The sequence below is a fragment of the Coloeus monedula genome (assembly GCF_965178545.1).
Source record: "Coloeus monedula genome assembly, chromosome: 7".
NCBI classification, from domain to species: Eukaryota; Metazoa; Chordata; class Aves; order Passeriformes; family Corvidae; genus Coloeus; species Coloeus monedula.
This window is the reverse complement of record NC_138787.1, coordinates 20,203,658-20,221,581: the sequence shown is the minus strand read 5'-3', so window position 1 is coordinate 20,221,581 and position 17,924 is coordinate 20,203,658. Positions and strand designations below refer to the sequence as shown.

Here is a 17,924-nt window from a genome sequence, read left to right as displayed (position 1 = left end):
CATGAACAACTGCACAGGTGTAAATACAACCTGTCTGAGGTACAGCACAGTACCCAAGAAAGACCAACAGTAATGTAAGTAATAGAAAGACCTGAAAAGGAAAAAAAAAAGGCAACAAGTGACTGAGCACCTTTAAAAATTACATCCTAACATAAAAAATGGTAACCTGTATGTCTACAACAGCTTTCAAGACTGAAGTCTAAATTAACGGTGCTGATGGCCTGAAAACTCCTTAAGTTTTCTTGCAATACTCATTATAACAATGGTATGCTATCTCATTTCAATTTTGTTCATTATTCAGAAAATCAATCTACATTTAGTTTTATTTGGCATGCAAAAACATATAATAAGTCAGTTTTTAGCCAGATTTTTCATTTTGCTGGCTTTTCCTGAAGGAATTCTTCACCAATCAAACTTTTCTCATCTTGCCCCAGAAATTATTATGCCATTATTTTTGCAGTGTGGGGGTTTTTTGTATTAGTGATAGGAGTTGGCAAGTATGAAATAATTAATAAAGAGAAAATAAGATATAGCACAGAACATTCAATGTGGTATCTATCTATCCATTTCCCAGACTTTCACTATAACTCCATGTTCATTGTGTACAGGAAGCGTTAGCATAGCAAATACTGCTATGAGCAACAGAACCACGACAAGGTCCTTCCTGAGTCTGTTGAATAATGCTTAATGTGATGAATGAAGGGAATGAAGGGGAAAAGAACAATTGAAAGAACATGCAGTGTATTTCCCCCTGTACTCAGCAATTGTGAGGCGACACCTTGAATACTGTGTTCAGTTCTGGGCCCCTCACTTTAAAAAGGACACTGAGGTGCTGGAGCACATCCAGTAAGGGCACCAGGCTTGGGAAAGGTGTAGGAAACATGTGCTATGTGGAATGGCTGAGCGAGTTGTTTAAGTCTCAAGGAAGCTCATGAGGGACCTCATCGCTCTCTACAACCTCCTCAAGGGAGGCTGTAGTGAGGTGGGGCCGGTCTCTTCGACGGTGCCTGCAGTGAGAGGACCCAAAGAAATGGCCTTAAGCTGAGACAGGGGAAATTCAGATTAAACATTAGAAAGTTTTTTTTCACTGTTAGGGTGGTCAGGCACTGGAATAACTTGCCCAATGAGGTGGTGGATGCACCAGCCCTGGAGGTGTTTAAGAGGTGTCTGGATCTGGGTGATATATAATGGTTTCAATGATAGTGCTAGGCTAATGGTTGGACTGGATGACCTTGAAGATCTTTTCCAACCTTGATGATTCTGTATTTCTGTATTACTAATAGATCAAAAGCTGTTTGTCTGGAATTGACACCCCTCAACGACACTTAGGAAGCTACATTTTGAAGACTGGTATCACTGTATTCTCTCCTCTCCTTTGCACACTTTAACTACTGGCTTCAATAGATCAGTTCATGGGCACTGTAACAGAAACACATGCTACGCCCCACTGAAGAACAGCCCACTCGGAAGAATAATTCCCCACATCCAAAATCCCTCTCCATGTCCAGTAATCCCTTCTAGGCTCTTATAAACAGAACTGAGTTAGGCAACATCAGTGTGTACTTCCTATGTCAAAATCCCAATCTGCAATATCTTTCCCCATCACGTAAGCCCTCCTATATCAATAACACAGAAAAGCCACTACAAAAAATACACCAAGGGAAAGTAACAACAGTGAATAATATCCCTTCTGGAAATGCCCTAATTTATAAGACTTACTCTGAACTCATACAATTTGGAATTTAAATAATAAAAAATTTGCTAAAACCAGGTATTTCAAGTTGTTGGCTACAATACCACATGCAGAACAAGCCTGACAAGTCAACACTCTGAACATATACAAACTACACAGGCGACATCCTGAACATGTTCACTACAAGAAATGGTATTCATTCCTCTGAAACTTGATGCTATATAAGTCACATTTACTTGCTTTTTTAAAAGGTCTGGATTCCTCACTTGCAACTGTTCTCTTATCCTGAACTGCCAAGAGTAAGCAAGGAGCACGTTCTGATTTGGCAGAAGGATACTGGTGGTTTTTCAACACCACCTACCTCTACCACTTAATAGCAAACTGCCAGAGCCAGAATGTTCCAAAAAAACAAATAGATTTGTTAACACAGTCCTCACTGACCATTTTGCACTCTTCACTGCTAAAGAAAGTGATACCAGAGACCAGGTTTGTTGACTCTCACCATCTAAAGTACTGCTCTAAGCATTTCGAACAAATATATACTGAAAAATAAATGCATCTTCAGTAAAACTTGCTTTTAATGACAGCATCTGATTTGAACGTCTGCTACAGTGACAGAATAATCAGAGATACAAAGCCCTCTTTTAAAGTGCTTTTAATAAAGTTTTGCTCCAGACCACTGTCAGTTCTGGCAGCAACTGGATAGCCAACTAACACATCCACCTCATGTTTCTTGCCATCTCTGACCACAATAGACTGTGCATGCATAAATGTGATCCTAACATCTCTAAAATCTCTCAAAAAGCCTTAAACAATCCTATCTAGGTTCCACGTAGCTTTCTTCTGGAAAGGGAAGATTTATTACACAGTTTTAAGGTCAAAAGCAGTAACCTTTCTTCAGAGTTAAAATCAGTGTTCTGGCACTAAATACATTGCTTTATGACTGTATGCTACAAAGTTAGAAGTTGAAAGAAAATATAATGGCACCCCTTTGGGTTGCCTTTGTCAATCAGAAGTAAAACAACTCCTTGCTACTGTCCTACAGAGTAGTATCAATGTTGATGTATTACACGGTACTACTCATGCTACAATAAACAGATATACAATACACAGACACGTTTATGCCTACAATCCCCCTATAACGTAAGAAAAACCTATTTATTTTACAGAAAGTACCTACTGTCTTCGCCAAAGTTATACAAGACATCTGTGGCAGAACACTAAAAGACTGCCTGTCTATGTAGCAAACATCTGCCTCGAACACAACATTATGTCAAGAGAGATAAAAACTAACAGCCTGGGCTGCACATATGCAGGTGACGTGCTGCCTGCCTATCTCTACATCTCCCTCTTCATCTACGTAGAGAAATGTGCAGCAATTACTCTTGCTTCCAGGCAACTCTGTAAAAGGTATCCAAACAGAAAGAGAGCAGCAGAATTTGCCCATTTCAGCTTCATTTGCTGCAAAACCAGACGCTCCCTGTCCCCTTGGGGAAGAGGCAGCAAGCAGGAGAAGCACACTGCAAGTTCATGGGTCACTTGTTGGAGATGCAGACTAACAGGTCACAAGATAACACCAGTTTTGTGATAGTCTCAAATGCATCCCACTCTGAACAAAAGGCTCACTACATTTCATCCCTCCATTTATTTCTATGCTGAGAAGGACTAAAAGCCAGGAGCAGTCCTGAAGAAGAAACATCTACCTAGAGAAATACCAGAAAGTACAGCAAATTTTATTTGCAGCATTCAGTTATAAGGAAGCAAATCGAGAGCTCTAAACACTCTAGTCCACAAAATGGCTGTTCTGCAAGAATTTAAAATGGCACAGGCCTTTTGTACATATCAAAAATAAACAGTAGCTTCTGCTATCTGAAGGAGGAGTGGAAAGGAAGTTAAAAGCAGAGGTCACCTATCGAGCAGGAACAAAGCAAGCAATGTCTCTTTCCCATAGGGCTTTTGGTTGTCACTCTCCTCAGAAAAAGTAAACTATGAAGGAAGAAATACAAGATGTGCAGCTTTTCCACAAATAAATTTTTTTGAACTTACCCATAAGGTAGACAGGCAGGCCAAAACCCCTCAATAATTGAATGGAACAAATTTATTTTTCTGAGTTACAATATCAGTCATTTAGTATTTGAAAGCTGCATTTGTGTCAATAGAAGTGTATTTCAGTTGTTAATTCCCTGAACTTTCTAATCTCCTTACTTCTGTAGCTCCTACTGCCATTTCTACCCTCATGATCTTCAAAATCTCCCGAGTACAGGCAGCCCACTGACCCTCAAGGCAAGTGCTCTGCTCCCTGGAGCACACAGGACAAACTACTGACCACAGTACGTAACTCTTAATCTATATTGTTCTTGCTGTTACATGGCAAGGAACATGTTATAAATAAGAAACTTTAAAAGAAAATCACAGGTCTTTCCAAATATATTCATCTATTTCACTTATTACAATGTGATCAACTAGAACATCAGCCTCCATACAGTTTTAACATCCAACATGAAAAAAGTTCATTACACTAAGATTAAACTTGGCAGTAAATTCACTACTAACTGTACTTACAAGATACATGAAATATTTTTGCTTTTGTACTACACCGTTTTAAGGAAAAGGTATTAACCTCCAGTAACATCATCAATTTCCTCCTTTTTCAAAATACCTGTATGGCCCACACAGCATAGAAACTACAAAAAACTGAAACAAAAATAACATAGCATGTATTAAGATATTTAGACTGCAGAATCACAAGATTCACCACAAACCACCACATAGCTCGTGCAACAGGGATCCTGTCCCCTCTGCTGAGCAGGCCATGCTACCTGTGAGATGGCTCACTGTTTTCTCTTGGAGGCACCCTTTCTAGGTGGTGCTCAGAGAATTTGGCAACTACCTACCGTTCCTCCAGGTTGGAACCAAACCTTGATTGGTTGGTGTTTTGTTTTAATTTACATCTCAACCAATCCAAGTTTCACTGAACAGGGGAAAACTCATTTCCTGAAAGTCCCTTGTAGGGAGGAGACTCTCAGAACACGGCTTGACAAATTACGCACACACAGAGCTGACATGTTAATGACTACACCTACATTTTTCTGGGACCTTGCAGCATTGTTCCCATTCTACAGATAGAGAAAAAAAAGAGACTTATATGAAATGACACATGGATCAATAAAAAAAATAAGTTTAAGGCTACGGGGGGAAATATTTCAAGCTTTTTACTCATTCTTCTTACAGGACAGCTACAAAGCCTGTTGACACCAAGAGTATACTCTGAATTCAGTTGCAACTTTGAGTACTGAACATTTTTAAAATTTAAAACCGACTCAGTTCACACACAAAGAAACATCCTATGTAATCATCTGTCAAAAATTCAGTTTTAGTGTTGCTCAGCATTATCATTAAAGAAATTTGCATTACAGCCATTTCTCCTATCCAAAGCTCATCATCTAATTTTAAACCAGCTTTCTTTTCTGCTATACTATCACTTTCATTCAAGTTTTAGAAGAAAAAAAAAAGAAGGGACTTTCATCCCTTTCAACTCGGTCCCTTCCTAAGAACTGCCCATCCTGCTGGCTAAGCGAACCTCATGGAACACAGGCTGCAATGACATGAATAAAACTTCAAAACGTAAATGCAGTTAAAGCCCTAGGGGCAACCAGAAATTAGGAAAGAGCAGAGTTATAAGTCTTTGATATCACAACCTGAGAAACAAAATAATATTTTCAGGTATATGTTCAAAACGTAATTCAAGATACCAGTAAAAATGCTTATCTGTAATTATCATCATCCACCACGTAGAAGCACCTGAACACTCATAGTACTACTGCCCTTTTATTCTTAAGGGCTAAGGATGTTACACTGTCTTCTGTGGACCACTGCAGGCATAATTTTAGCAAAACCAAGTGTGATCCAACCTCTCCTCCCCATCTGACAGGAGATAAAGCAGGATTCCTCCTTAAAATAGCTCACACCACAGGCAGGGGAGCACCATGAAACCCCGTGGATGGTTAAAGTGGGCTTTGTGGAGCCTAGTTCCTGCAGACGACTTGATAGAGATAGAACAGACCACGCTACCAGGAGGCAGCAGCACACCTTACCAACATCTGACAAATCGGGATGTCTTTTATCTGGTGCACATATCACGCAACTGATCCACTTTGGGGTAACTAAGGACCAGCTAACCTCATGGAAAATGCTTTAAAATGAATACATCTATCACCAAACATATGATGGACTTAGAGAGGACCCAGAACCAGACGAGGCTTACCTCCATCAGTAAGAAAATACAAACAAATGAGTCCCGTGCCTTACAGTTAAACACGGTAAAGGCACTGACGAGTCTCCAGGTGCACGGGGATATCTACCACACGCACCTCATTCCTGACCCCAGCCTGCTGCTTCAGCACTATCTCAGTGACAAAAGCATGGCTGAAACTTAAGCAGTAGTCACAGCCAACTGAAAAAAAAAACATCAGTAAGGAGAAAGTTTCACCAACAGCAGTTTCCCGAAGAACAAACAGGCTGAGCTGGAGGCTGCCTTCCTCGCCCTGCCTGTGCCCAGCAGGAGCTACCACCGCCAGAAGGGCCAACACACACCACACGCTCCCAGAGCTGGCAGCCACATCCCTTTCAGCTCCTGCATAGCCACAGTAAATATTAACATGTGATAAAGTCTAACCACAGGAAAATTTCTAAATACAAGGTAGCAAATATCAACACAAATGACTGAGTACACCGGGCAGGTTTGGGTCTAACTGTTAAAATAAAATCACTTCAGTCTCTAATGAAACCCTTTCCATCCCTAATAGCTAGTCATGCTACCTATTTTGGTAGTTACCTGAAACACTCATTCACTGCTTTCATCTACTGCTTTCACACAACAAAATACTGTTCTGCGAGTACTAGGTGCTAACAAGATTATTTACCAAATGAGAAAACTCCACTAAAAATGGGTTATTTTTCAGAAATAAGCTCTTCCACCCACTATCTTTGGATCATTGATACAACAAACCCAATAAATTCTATGACTCAATGGATGTAACAAAATGCATTTGTAACAACCCATCTTAATTTAAACCTAAAAAAGCATGAGCAATTTCATTAACGACTGAAAAAATACTAACAGAATCTGTTATTTCCCAAAAAAACTCTCATTTGAACTGTTATCCACAACAACCTTAAAACTGGATTCCATCTTTTCTCAAGTGGTAACTGGTGGTCAGTGAGAACTTTGACACCTCAGATAAACCACCATTCCTCTCCAGTCTTTCTAGACACAGGTGCTCGTGGCTGCAAAATCCTAACTGCATAAAACACTCACCCTCGCTGCCAGCACTAGAGCAGGAGAGCTCCTGCACGGTGATCTGCTGTGGGACATGGGAGAAGACTCCTGGGTACATCCTTGTCACTGAGCTCACCTCCAGGTGAGCGCGGGAGGTCGAACATCCGGAAGGTTCCTCTCCTACTGCACTGACCCCCACTCCCTGTATCTAAAGACTGCCCTCCCGCCAGCAATATCAACAGTGCACACAAATAAAAACTGAGGAGGAGGACCAGCGCTTAGAGAAGCACAGGGAAAGCAGAGAAGCAGCACGGTACTGGAGCCTTGCGGCCCAGCACCAGTCAGGAAGCAAAACTGGCAGTGGGAGAAGGCAGGCTGAGTGACCTGGTGCTGTAGGAGAGAGCACACACCCCACCCGGGGTCAACAGGGATGGTGGCACACTGTCAAATTCTACAACTTCTGATAGTCACTGGTATTACTGCCTCATTGCTTGCTTGCTTCCCTTAGAAATATGGGATTTCAAAGCCACAAGAACAATATACAAAAAAAGTCAAAATAGCAGTAAAAATGTCCCTTTTTTTTTTTTAACGAACTTGAAGAGAAAGATTTAAAGGAAACAGCAGGAAGGTGGTGTCAGACGCTGGCAGAGACTGATGCCTGTTGTTTGCACTTCTCTGGAAGAAAAAAAACAAGTGAAAGTCTCAGAGAACAGCATGTTGTGATTTAGCCAAGAGAACAAATCAGGTGAAGTAGCAATCACACAACATGGGGGGGAAAAAACCCAAACCCTATCACTACTAAGGTAATTTACTGGAGATTATTTCATTGTCATAGCTTCAGTATGTCATACCCAGATTATGATATATGTTGCAAGTATAACAAATAGGGAGCAAATGCAAGAAATACAGTATTAATGTATCATCTAATGCACAACCAGGCTGTTGTGAACTTTACACTTTCTGTTCTTCTGTTGGAAAGCAAACAGCAATACCAAAAACTAAAACTCATGATATGGCAAAACTAGCATGATTAATCCAGATGCCAAACTTTGTACCATCTGCAACCATCATCGGGTTTAACAAAATTACATATTTGAAAAAATGACACAAGTTCTTAAGAGGTATGTAATAATAAACAACAGGAATTTAGAACATTTTTACTAAAAAGCAGCTGAAATCTTTATGTAAGTTTAGCTTGTTTATGAGACTGCTTTGTGAAATTCAGGGTCCTAACAGAAACATTAGTATTCCTAATGATTAAACAGCTCCACTGAGACAGTGATTTGTGTATATAGAAAAATGTGTACATTCAGGACATATAAAACTGCTGCTTCCTTAATAGTAACCCCTTGCATGTTCTGGATATGGCAGCATGTATCAAGCAAGCAAGTGGAAAAAATCATGTACGGATGCAGAATACAAAGTACCACCTAACAAGGAAGACCAACATGATATTTGCTTTTCAGTTTGAATACTGGTATAACTCCTCTTAGGCATTACTTGTATCACAATCATTTAATAATATAGTTTAATTACAAAGAGGCAATATGCAATCTGATTGTATAAGTAAATTAAATAAGCAATAAACTTCAAAAAAACAACTACATACTGAGGCCATAACATACACAGCAAAAAGTGCTTTTTTAATCTCCTTTAAAAATTCCAAACCTGCATCTTCAAGAATTACTTCTATTTGAATCCTACAGTAGCTTTAAAATATTAAAATCCCACTCCTCATAGTGACCCTTCATAAGACTAAGAACACAGGTACTATAACAAGAATTACTCCACTTTATTCAAAGCTGAAGCTTGTAGAAAGCTTACAAGAGAGCGTCTTACCAAAGCTTAGTACCATGAATAAAACTACTGAAACTAAATCATGACATTAATGTAATAGTCAGGAAGTTTCTAAAACATGTATCAAAGACACACCAACCACTCCCAAACAGCCGCCAGCTCAAGGAATAACTGAATTGCCAAAAAAGCCCTGAAAAAAACCAACCAAAAACCCTAGTAATACCGATAAAACCAGTCTCTATAATCACTGCTATCACAGTTAAAACATAAAAACTTACTTTATGAAGATAATCACACCCCCTAGACCACCACCACTCTTGAATATTCTACTGATGTTAAAGGCATTATCATTATTAATAATGTGTGGATTTTATTTTCAATTGCTTTATAATGAAAATACCAACTTCTTAAAGGACACTAATTTTCTCATCACTTTTACTAAGAATAATCTAAGAAATAACAAAGGCTGTAACATCCTTGAGAGGCAAAGTAGTTAGCAAGAGGGTATTAGGACACACACTAAAAAAATTGGCTAAAGTACTGTTGCAAAATTTAGGACAAAACTGTGGAACCTATGAGAACATAGCATTAACTAGAAAAAAACCCCCAATATTTACCAAATACAGCTATGCAGTGTACAGGTTGGATTTGTCTAAGTCACAGGAGTGAAAAAAAGCGGTATTACAAATCCTACTTGTAGCATCATCTGAGTTTGTCTCCATAGAACCAAGAGGCCAAAGAGTTCCACGGTGGAGAATGGAAATGGGAAACACCTCTGTTGTTCAATCTACGTCATCTGAAGAACAACACAGACCCACAGAGGGAAGACCAGGATTTAAATTATACTGTTTCAGACTTGCAGGACTTATGAAACTCGTGTATTTATTGTAAGATTACTTTCCAATTTCTTGCCCTTCAGCATATAGTTCAGAAGTTTGTTTACTTACAAAGAAAAAAAAAATGCAAGCCATCAAAAGTTACAGATGCAAGACAGAGCTTGAAGTATCTGTATGCTTTCAGTTCAAGGTAGTTACAAAAGTGAATAGCTAAAATGCTGGGTGTATGTGACATCATACAGTAATTTTTCTAAAAGCATCAGGATTTCCTTTATTCCTCAAAAAACCCTGTTATTTTTCTCTTACAGGTATAGATCTATTAGAAGTCCATAGAAACAGAATCTAGTACTCCTCAATCCCCCAAATATTTATGGTCAGGCTTCACTTCCTGTAAAAGGCACTCTGGAGTTTAATACCACCATCCCCATCTCCTAAAATCTGAAGTTCAGAGTCCTTTGTTCTTAAGGGCATTATAAAGAAAGCACTGCAGCCTTAAGTTTCAGCCTATTTAAAACTGCAGATATGATGAGGCGAGATACACTGCTTAACGCTCCTGCTGCCACCTCTCAGCAAGCAGAGGTGGACCCAGGGAATACCAACCTTCTCCGTGACTTCCAATTTCACATAAAGGCTCCAGTAAATTAACTTTCCCACTCCAAAGTGATCAGATTCCTGTCACAATTGTGCAGTCACTCAACAATCCCTAGTTTCCCCTCTAAATCCTTGGAGGACAGTTGTCAGCTTCAGAGTCTCTCCAGATAAAACTACTGAGCACAAGGCAGGCATTTTTTCTTACTTGTGTATTTTAAAAACACGCTTCAGCACCAAACATTTAATCAAAGTTTGGAGCAATAAGTTTACGATCTATTACATTCATAAAAGAGAAAAATAGATTCAAACATTATAAACTTTAATGCTCTGCTGGCAGCTAGACCATCACATCACTGGAAGCTGTGGGTGAGCTGCCTGAATTGGAGTTTTGAAGCACTTGATCAGCTTTCACCAGCAACTGCTTCGGCCACTTTCATTTGTTCAACCACTTCAACAGTTGGTTCACTCAGAACTGCAAAAGAGCAACCAACAACTTGGAAAGCAGGAATGCCTGGCTTTCTCTTCCAAATGATGGACAAGAAGGACTGGTGACTAGATTTGATCTATTAACTCCAAATCTCGTAAGGCATGGTGACCAGAAGTAAATGACTCATTTCACAAACTACAGCTAATTCTCCTTTATCTGTTTTAAATGCAAAGCACATTTGGATATATTTGTTTCTTATTATCTACATGCACAATTAGAATTCATTTTATTTAACTAAGTTAGCTAAAAGCTGTCTAAAGCACAGGGAATTATGTTTCTTAAACATTAAGAATCTAAACTGCATAACTCCTTAAATAAATGCATGTAGATGCGTCCCCTCCTGCCTAAAAAGAGGTATGACCAAATTAGACCAATTAGAATCAACTTTTCTTTAGGAAAAATAATTAAGCACAAATGCAAAATAAAATTAAAAACAATTATTTAATCAGGGTTTCCTGCTCACTGATTTAAGTCATGATTAAAATTAATAATACAGTCACTCAGATTTCAGTCAATCCCTCCAGCATGGACCCATCCCAAAGGGTTGCAGAGTCCCAGTCTTCCCCCAGCATCTTCAGCACATCCAACTTCACTTAAGACCTTCTGCTCCCTTCTTCCAGGACTAAGATTGAGGTGGATTAAGGCTTACAAGCAGTCATGTTCCTGCCACCTACCACATCCTCCCCAGGGAAAGCCTAGGTGCCAAGATTTTTCTGCTGGTATACCCCAGCACTCTGCTCAGGAATGAAAGAAAGGTGCCTGGGAAGGAAGCAGACCTTTACTTCCTATCCTAAACAAAGCACCTCACTAAGGATGGAGTCAAGATGACGGGAAATGTAGGATCCAAAATACCTTCTGATGCTCACTAACGCTTCCCTACTGCTAGTGAACTTTGTCCTTAAGTACTGCACATAAAGTGCAGTACTTGTTCCTTGTTATTTTCAGCAACTAGTAGAAGTTTTCCACTTGCAACACCTGAAAAACTGGGTTATATTATGGTGGCCAGCTCCTGTTTAACTGCTCTCCAATGATCACAACTGAAGTACTGGCATTCTCAACAGAAACCCTGACCACTCTACTTCCTCTACCCACCTTCATATATCCACTCAGAGCAATTTGGCAAACCAAATTTCCCTTTTCCTCTTTTACAGCTGAAACACACCAAGCCAAACAGAAAGAAGTTCATAAGGCTTTTCTTCCTCCCACTTGTGTCCTTTTGTGCTTTTTAGCTACAGTTCGGGAAATATTCTACTGCATAAACACTGTTTACTAACTTCAACATTTTTTTCTTGTGTAAAAAAGCTCAGCATGGAAGCAAAAAATTTAGTATGAGAGTAAATGGATTGGGAGCAAGTACTACTTCAAAACGCAACCTTATACCAAGAATACAAAAAGCATAAAGGATTATTTAAGACCGTCATACTTCCATAATCTCAATTCTTAAGGTAGCAAAATTCTATAGAACTAACTTTGATCATGATGCACACATATATGGTAGTGTTTCCCAGGAGTCACAACAATATTTTGCAACCATTTAGGATTATCAGGCTCTAATAAAACCCAAAGAAATGTAAGGACTAACTGCAGACCACAGTTATTACTAACAAGCAAGTTTACTTCAGCTTGGTGGAGAAAAAAAATTACTTGCTGAAAGAAAAAGCGAACCAGAAAAAAACAAACAGGGAAAAAAACGAATGAGAAAAATAACAAGCTTTTTATTTGAACAGAGATAATAAATAAAAACATTCTGTCCTTATATTGATTCTCTCTTCATTTAAAATGGAATAGGTTAATAGGAAATTCCATTCCAGGCAGAATAAAACAGAATTAAAACAAAACAGTTGGCCAAAGACTAATTTACTCTATTTGCTACAGCACTTGCCTTTTAGAAAACCAGATTCTAACAAGGATCTGTACTAAAAAAGGTTTCCTTTTCCATTTCTCATTTGGACATGCTACAAGATCTCCTAAGAATTTGGCATAAGCATCAGATTACTATGAGAATCACATCTTCAACAAAACCAGCAATAATATCACAAGCTAGAATTTGTGTGTATCACTGGCACAACATTAATATCAGACAACACCTGCTCATGCTACAGCCAGCCTAAATAACCTTTTATGATTGCTATGCTCATTCTGAGTAGAAATATGCAATCATTTTTAAATATAAAAAGTGTTCCTGTTCTTCTCTGCCCCCATATAAACTGCCCAAATCCATAAAATTTTTAATCTACAGTTGAATTATAAAAATCAACAAACTTAATGAGAACTTACTGTAAAAGCAAATAAAGTAGCTGAGGTTTTACACTACAAGCAAACAACAGAAAACAACAACTCTGGAAGTTTTAATAAGATTCAGGTTGCTTTTGTGTTCATGGATTAATATATTGTATGTAGCATACAGATACAACCTGGCATCTAGAAGCATTTTCTAGACTGGAAACTTAAGGAAGAAATAAACTGTACCTTTGTGCTACAAAGGTATACAACAACTACCATCACATTTTAGGTAACAATAAATACAAATTATACATATTTATCAAATTTTAGGAAAAAAGTTACCAACAAAATTTGCTACCCATACAACATAACTTTTCAAAGACTGTCAAATACAAGGCATAAGTTTATTTACTATTTTGCCATCATATATTAATTTGGACTCAAATCTGAAAACCGAAATTTGCATTCCTGTTGTGTTAATTCAAAGTTCTATTTGGCATTCTATTTTGCTTTTAGCAGAGTACTGAAAGCCAACAGCACAGACAAAAAATAACTTACAAAGCATCATGCTTAAACACCAGACACTATAGCACTGCCCAGTGAGCCAACCATATCCTGGGCTGCACCAAAAGCAGCGTGTCTAGAACGTGACGGGAGGGGATTCTGCCCCTCTACTCCACTCTGCTGAGACCCCACCCGGAGAGCAGTGTTCAGCTCAGGGGCCTCAGCATAAGGACATGGACCTGCTGCAAGAACCCAGACAAAGGCCACAAAGATGATCAGAGGGCTGGAGCATCTCTGCTATGAAGACAGGCTGAGAGAGCTGGGGTTGTTCAGCCTGGAGAAGCTCCAGGCAGACCATACAGCACCCTCCAATACCTAAAAGGGGGCCTATAAGAAAGCTAGACAGACTTTTTACAAGGGCATGAAGGGACAGGACAAGGGACAGTGCCTTTAAACTGATACCAAGTAGACTTAGATTAGATATTAGGAATAAATGATTTATTTTGAGGGTGGTGAGACTCTGGAACAGGTTGACCCTCTTGCAGTTGTGGAGTTGGGCCTACTGTATCCCTAGAAGTGTTCAAGGCCAAGCTGAATGGGGCTCTGAGCAACCTGGTCTAGTGGGAGGTGTCCTTGCCCACAGCAGGGGGTTGGAACTAGATGATCTTTAAAGTCCCTTCCAACCCAAGGCAATGTATGGAATCTCTTCTGACTCTCTGCCTTGTCATTCTCCATTTACCAAACAGCACTTTGCAGGTATGCGCTTCAATATTTTTAGTTACGCACATAAAGCAACTGTCAAGAAGTCAAGAAACTTCAAACAGGAAATTGTGTGACTGCAATTATGTGAGCTGTGGCACACGATTCAGTCATACAATCACACATACAGTATGTAAAATAATACCGCATAACAGTACTCCTAAATTCCTGATAACATCTACTGCAAGGCTCTTAAGTGACCACATATACCACATGTAAGTTATGGGTATATAAAACAACGGACAGAATTAAAGACATTTACAAGCTACACTAAAATGCAAATAAGAGATAGTTCTTATACAGTAGAAATGTGCAGGTGCAACCATACTCAAGTCCATCCCAGTCTTTTCATTTCAAAACCTCAAAACATAAATTCAAATAAATACAGCAAAGCCATGAGGCCACTCCAGATCAAGATACAGAAGATAACATCCAATGGAAAATGTTGCTGCAATGTTGCAGCACATTTTAAAAGAATAAATTTTTTTTTAAATGTTATTTTCACCTGTATTTTCCAAGTAGTCTCTTTTGATACTGACAAGGTATTGCCATTTTTTTAAAAATGAGTTTGTGCAATAGTTACATATACCAGAGCTTTTCTTTTTTTGCTTTTTTCCTATTAGAGATTCAGAAAATATTTTTAGAACTTCCTAAAGGTGTTGCAGGCTTCTGCTCTTAATAAACGAGAATGTTCAAATGCCCGTGTGAGACATGAGAGCTGATACCAGACCTTCAGAGGTGAGGTCAGATCAACCACGGCACATGCGGTACACTGTGAAGGCCTGTACTTCCAAAGGCAACGGGGACATAACTCTCACAGGAGCCAACCAAAGGGATTTTAATCCACAAACACGAAGGCCAGGCTGGGAAAGAAGCTCTGCACAAGTGCCAAATGAGCTGTATCAGTAAATATTACCCACTCAAAATTGGCATCAGCAGTGATGCAGCTGTGATCCAGTATATGGGCCAGCAGCCCTGTGCATTGCTCCAAAACTCACAACCTCCGTTAACATCACAAGATATCACAAGTTTAGAACTGATGACGGCACAGGCTCCTATAAACACACTACACTGCAAATACAGCATGCTTATTAGTTTGATCTAGGATCAATCTTTCACATATATAAGCCAATGTCTATGAATATACTGATGTATTTATATTCCAGGGCCTACTGATTTCCGGCAAGATACTTCATTGTAAAATGTATATACATAAAGTAAGATGTGTTGATAACATCTCATAAGCATGAATGCAAAACATAAACCCAAGCATGGCAGCTTATGCTCATTTTCAAAGAGAGCTACCTAGTGAGGACACACAATTAAATGCAACCCGGGAACACCAAGCAAATACAATACGTTATAGTACCAGGCAAACACGAAGGTTTTGATTACTTTTAACACCATAATCTGTATTAGAGGATGCAAATTACAGTATCCAGAAAAATCCAACAGCATGAGTTGTAAGAAAGAAAAATGTAAAAAGCATCATCATCATATTAAAAATTAGTTTCACAAAAAATATTTTTCTTGTCTCAGTGGAGGTACTCAAAGACCACCATTTTTTGTTAAAATAAAGATACATAATTTATGCTGCAATAATCATTTCAAGCTTGTATAGCAGGTATTTGAAATACACCCAAAAATATCCTACATATAGATATTACATGCATGCATATTCATAACAAGAGTTGCAACACTGAAGAAACCTACTCTCAGTAAACTTAAAACTACGAATTTGGCTGGTGATTGTCATTTTTCTAACAGCTTTGGCTTCCCAGAAAAGATGAGCACAAAATGCCTGCCACTTTACTCAGCATCTTTAACATGTACCATAATTCCTTCCCAGGTATTTTCTAGAGCATTTCACGTCCATCTACCTCCAGGAGCGTGTGCAAAAGTGACACAGAGTGATACAAGTCTGACAACTACTGGTGTGGAAAATGGAGAAACCGGACTGTGTTATACATTTTCAGGATGTCGAATCCCTGTTACCAAGCCCCTAACCTTGCTTATCAACCAAAAAAAAAAAAAAAAAACCACCAAACCAAGAAAACCCAAAAAGCAAGCAAGCAAGCAACTACAGGAAGACCTAAAAAACAAAGAGTCCCCATCTTCGCAATTATTTCTATTTTAAGTTAGCAAGTTTCCTGCTTGGGCGATGACGTTTTGCAGATGCTACAAGAAATGCTACATAGTATTCATTAAACTGGGGCAAATCAATTAAAATTATACAACTGCTCGGTATGCAAGTATCTGTGCATAAAAGTTCTCCTCCGCCACTAACCGGCGTTCAGCAAGTAGTTATTTTAGCTAAAAGCGCCGAGCAACTCACTTGCTGTATAACTGCTACATCTTGTGGCAACACATTTCAACACAAGGAGGAAAAGCAGACAATACCCGAAAGGGAACAGCGAAGGGACTTGTTTGCTCATAACCTTCATACAGATATTCCCTGCAAACACCCACAACACCCTGCTGTCGCTGTCGGTGTAACACAAGAGGGGAGGAGCAGGGGAGGGAGGAGAAAAATATTATCATCGAAGGCGTGATGGAGGACAGGAGAAAGTTGCAGTCATTCCGTGGCGGCCACAAGGCGCCCTGTCACTTCTGGCCGCAAAACCGGCCGCCCCCGAGGGCGCTTTCCCCACGGGGACGAACCTCCGGTGTCGGCCCCTCTCCTTCCCACCTCCATGATGCCAAAAGTGCCCAACTCCCTCCAGCAAGAGCGGCTGCATCCTCCAGCGCAACACTTCTACTTAGCCGCTGACGGAGGGGAGCCTATTTCGGGGAGGACGCGGCGAGCGGCCGCCCGAGGAGACGCGAGCGGCTGCGGCGGGCGGACGGCCCGGGGACGGAGGGAGCACGGCGGGTCCCCCTCCGCGGCCCGGAGCGGGGGGGAACAACGAGGCGCCGCCGCACTGACGAGCGGGCGGGGGCGGCGGGGCCCCTCTCGCCCAGCGCCCGAGGCTCCGCTCACCGCCACCGGGCCCAGCGCTGACCCCGCGCCGCCGCCGGGGGCACCGGCCTCTCCCGCCACCGCTCCCCGGCAGCCCGGGACCGGCCTCCGGCGGCGGCGGTTGGGCCCCTCCCCAAGGGCCGGGCCCCCCGCGCAGCCCCGCGGCGCGCTGGTTACCTTCCTTGGGCGACTTGCCGAGCGGCGCGCCGTGCAGCTGGGAGGCCGCCGCCGCCGCGGAGCAGCCCTGCAGGCTCGGTGGGGACGTGGAGAGCCGGGACCAAGATGGCGGCCCCTCCAAACTTCCACTGCTACTTTGGACACTCATCAAGCTACTTTCCTGGAGCCCGGCAGCCGCCGGGGGCGGCGGGGAAGGCGGCGCGGCGGGGGGACACCCAGCGCCGCGCTCATGGCCGGGGGGCCGGCCCGACACCGGCGCGGGGAGGCCGCCGGCAGGGAGCGAGCTCCGGAGGCAGGCGGGGCGCGGGAGAGACGGGGCGCGGGGCCAGCGCAACCTGCCCGCACCTCTGCACTGCGTCGCCGCCGCCGAGCAGCCGCCTGTGTCTGAGGCCAACCTTCCCCGCCGCCGCCGCCGCTGCCGCCGGGGAGGGGAGGGGAGGGCGCAGGCGGGGAGGGGTCATGCGCAAACACGATCGCGAGCCGAGCGAGCGCCGCGCTCCGCCGGCGCCCAGCCGAGCCCCGCCGAGCCGGAGCCGCCCAGGGGCGGCCAGCGGGAGCGGCGCCAGCCGCGCACGCACCTGCCCCCAGCCCCACCGCGCCGCGCGGCCCGAGGGCGCCGG

The 17,924-nt window shown here is 41.7% G+C and overlaps 1 protein-coding gene across 2 annotated transcripts in view; it reads right to left on the bottom strand.

Moving 5' to 3' along the window:
* TLK1 (tousled like kinase 1) overlaps positions 1-17,924 on the bottom strand; it is a 68,653-nt gene that overhangs the window by 50,544 nt on the left and 185 nt on the right. The window contains exon 1 of one of the 2 annotated variants that reach the window (XM_082284881.1): positions 17,305-17,724. The exons of the other annotated variant lie outside the window; for it this stretch is intronic. Within the exon in view, the coding sequence (XP_082141007.1) occupies positions 17,305-17,452 (148 nt within the window). The 5' untranslated portion in view covers positions 17,453-17,724. Of the gene's footprint in view, positions 1-17,304; positions 17,725-17,924 lie in introns of those variants that run through there. 2 annotated transcript variants of the gene reach the window in all.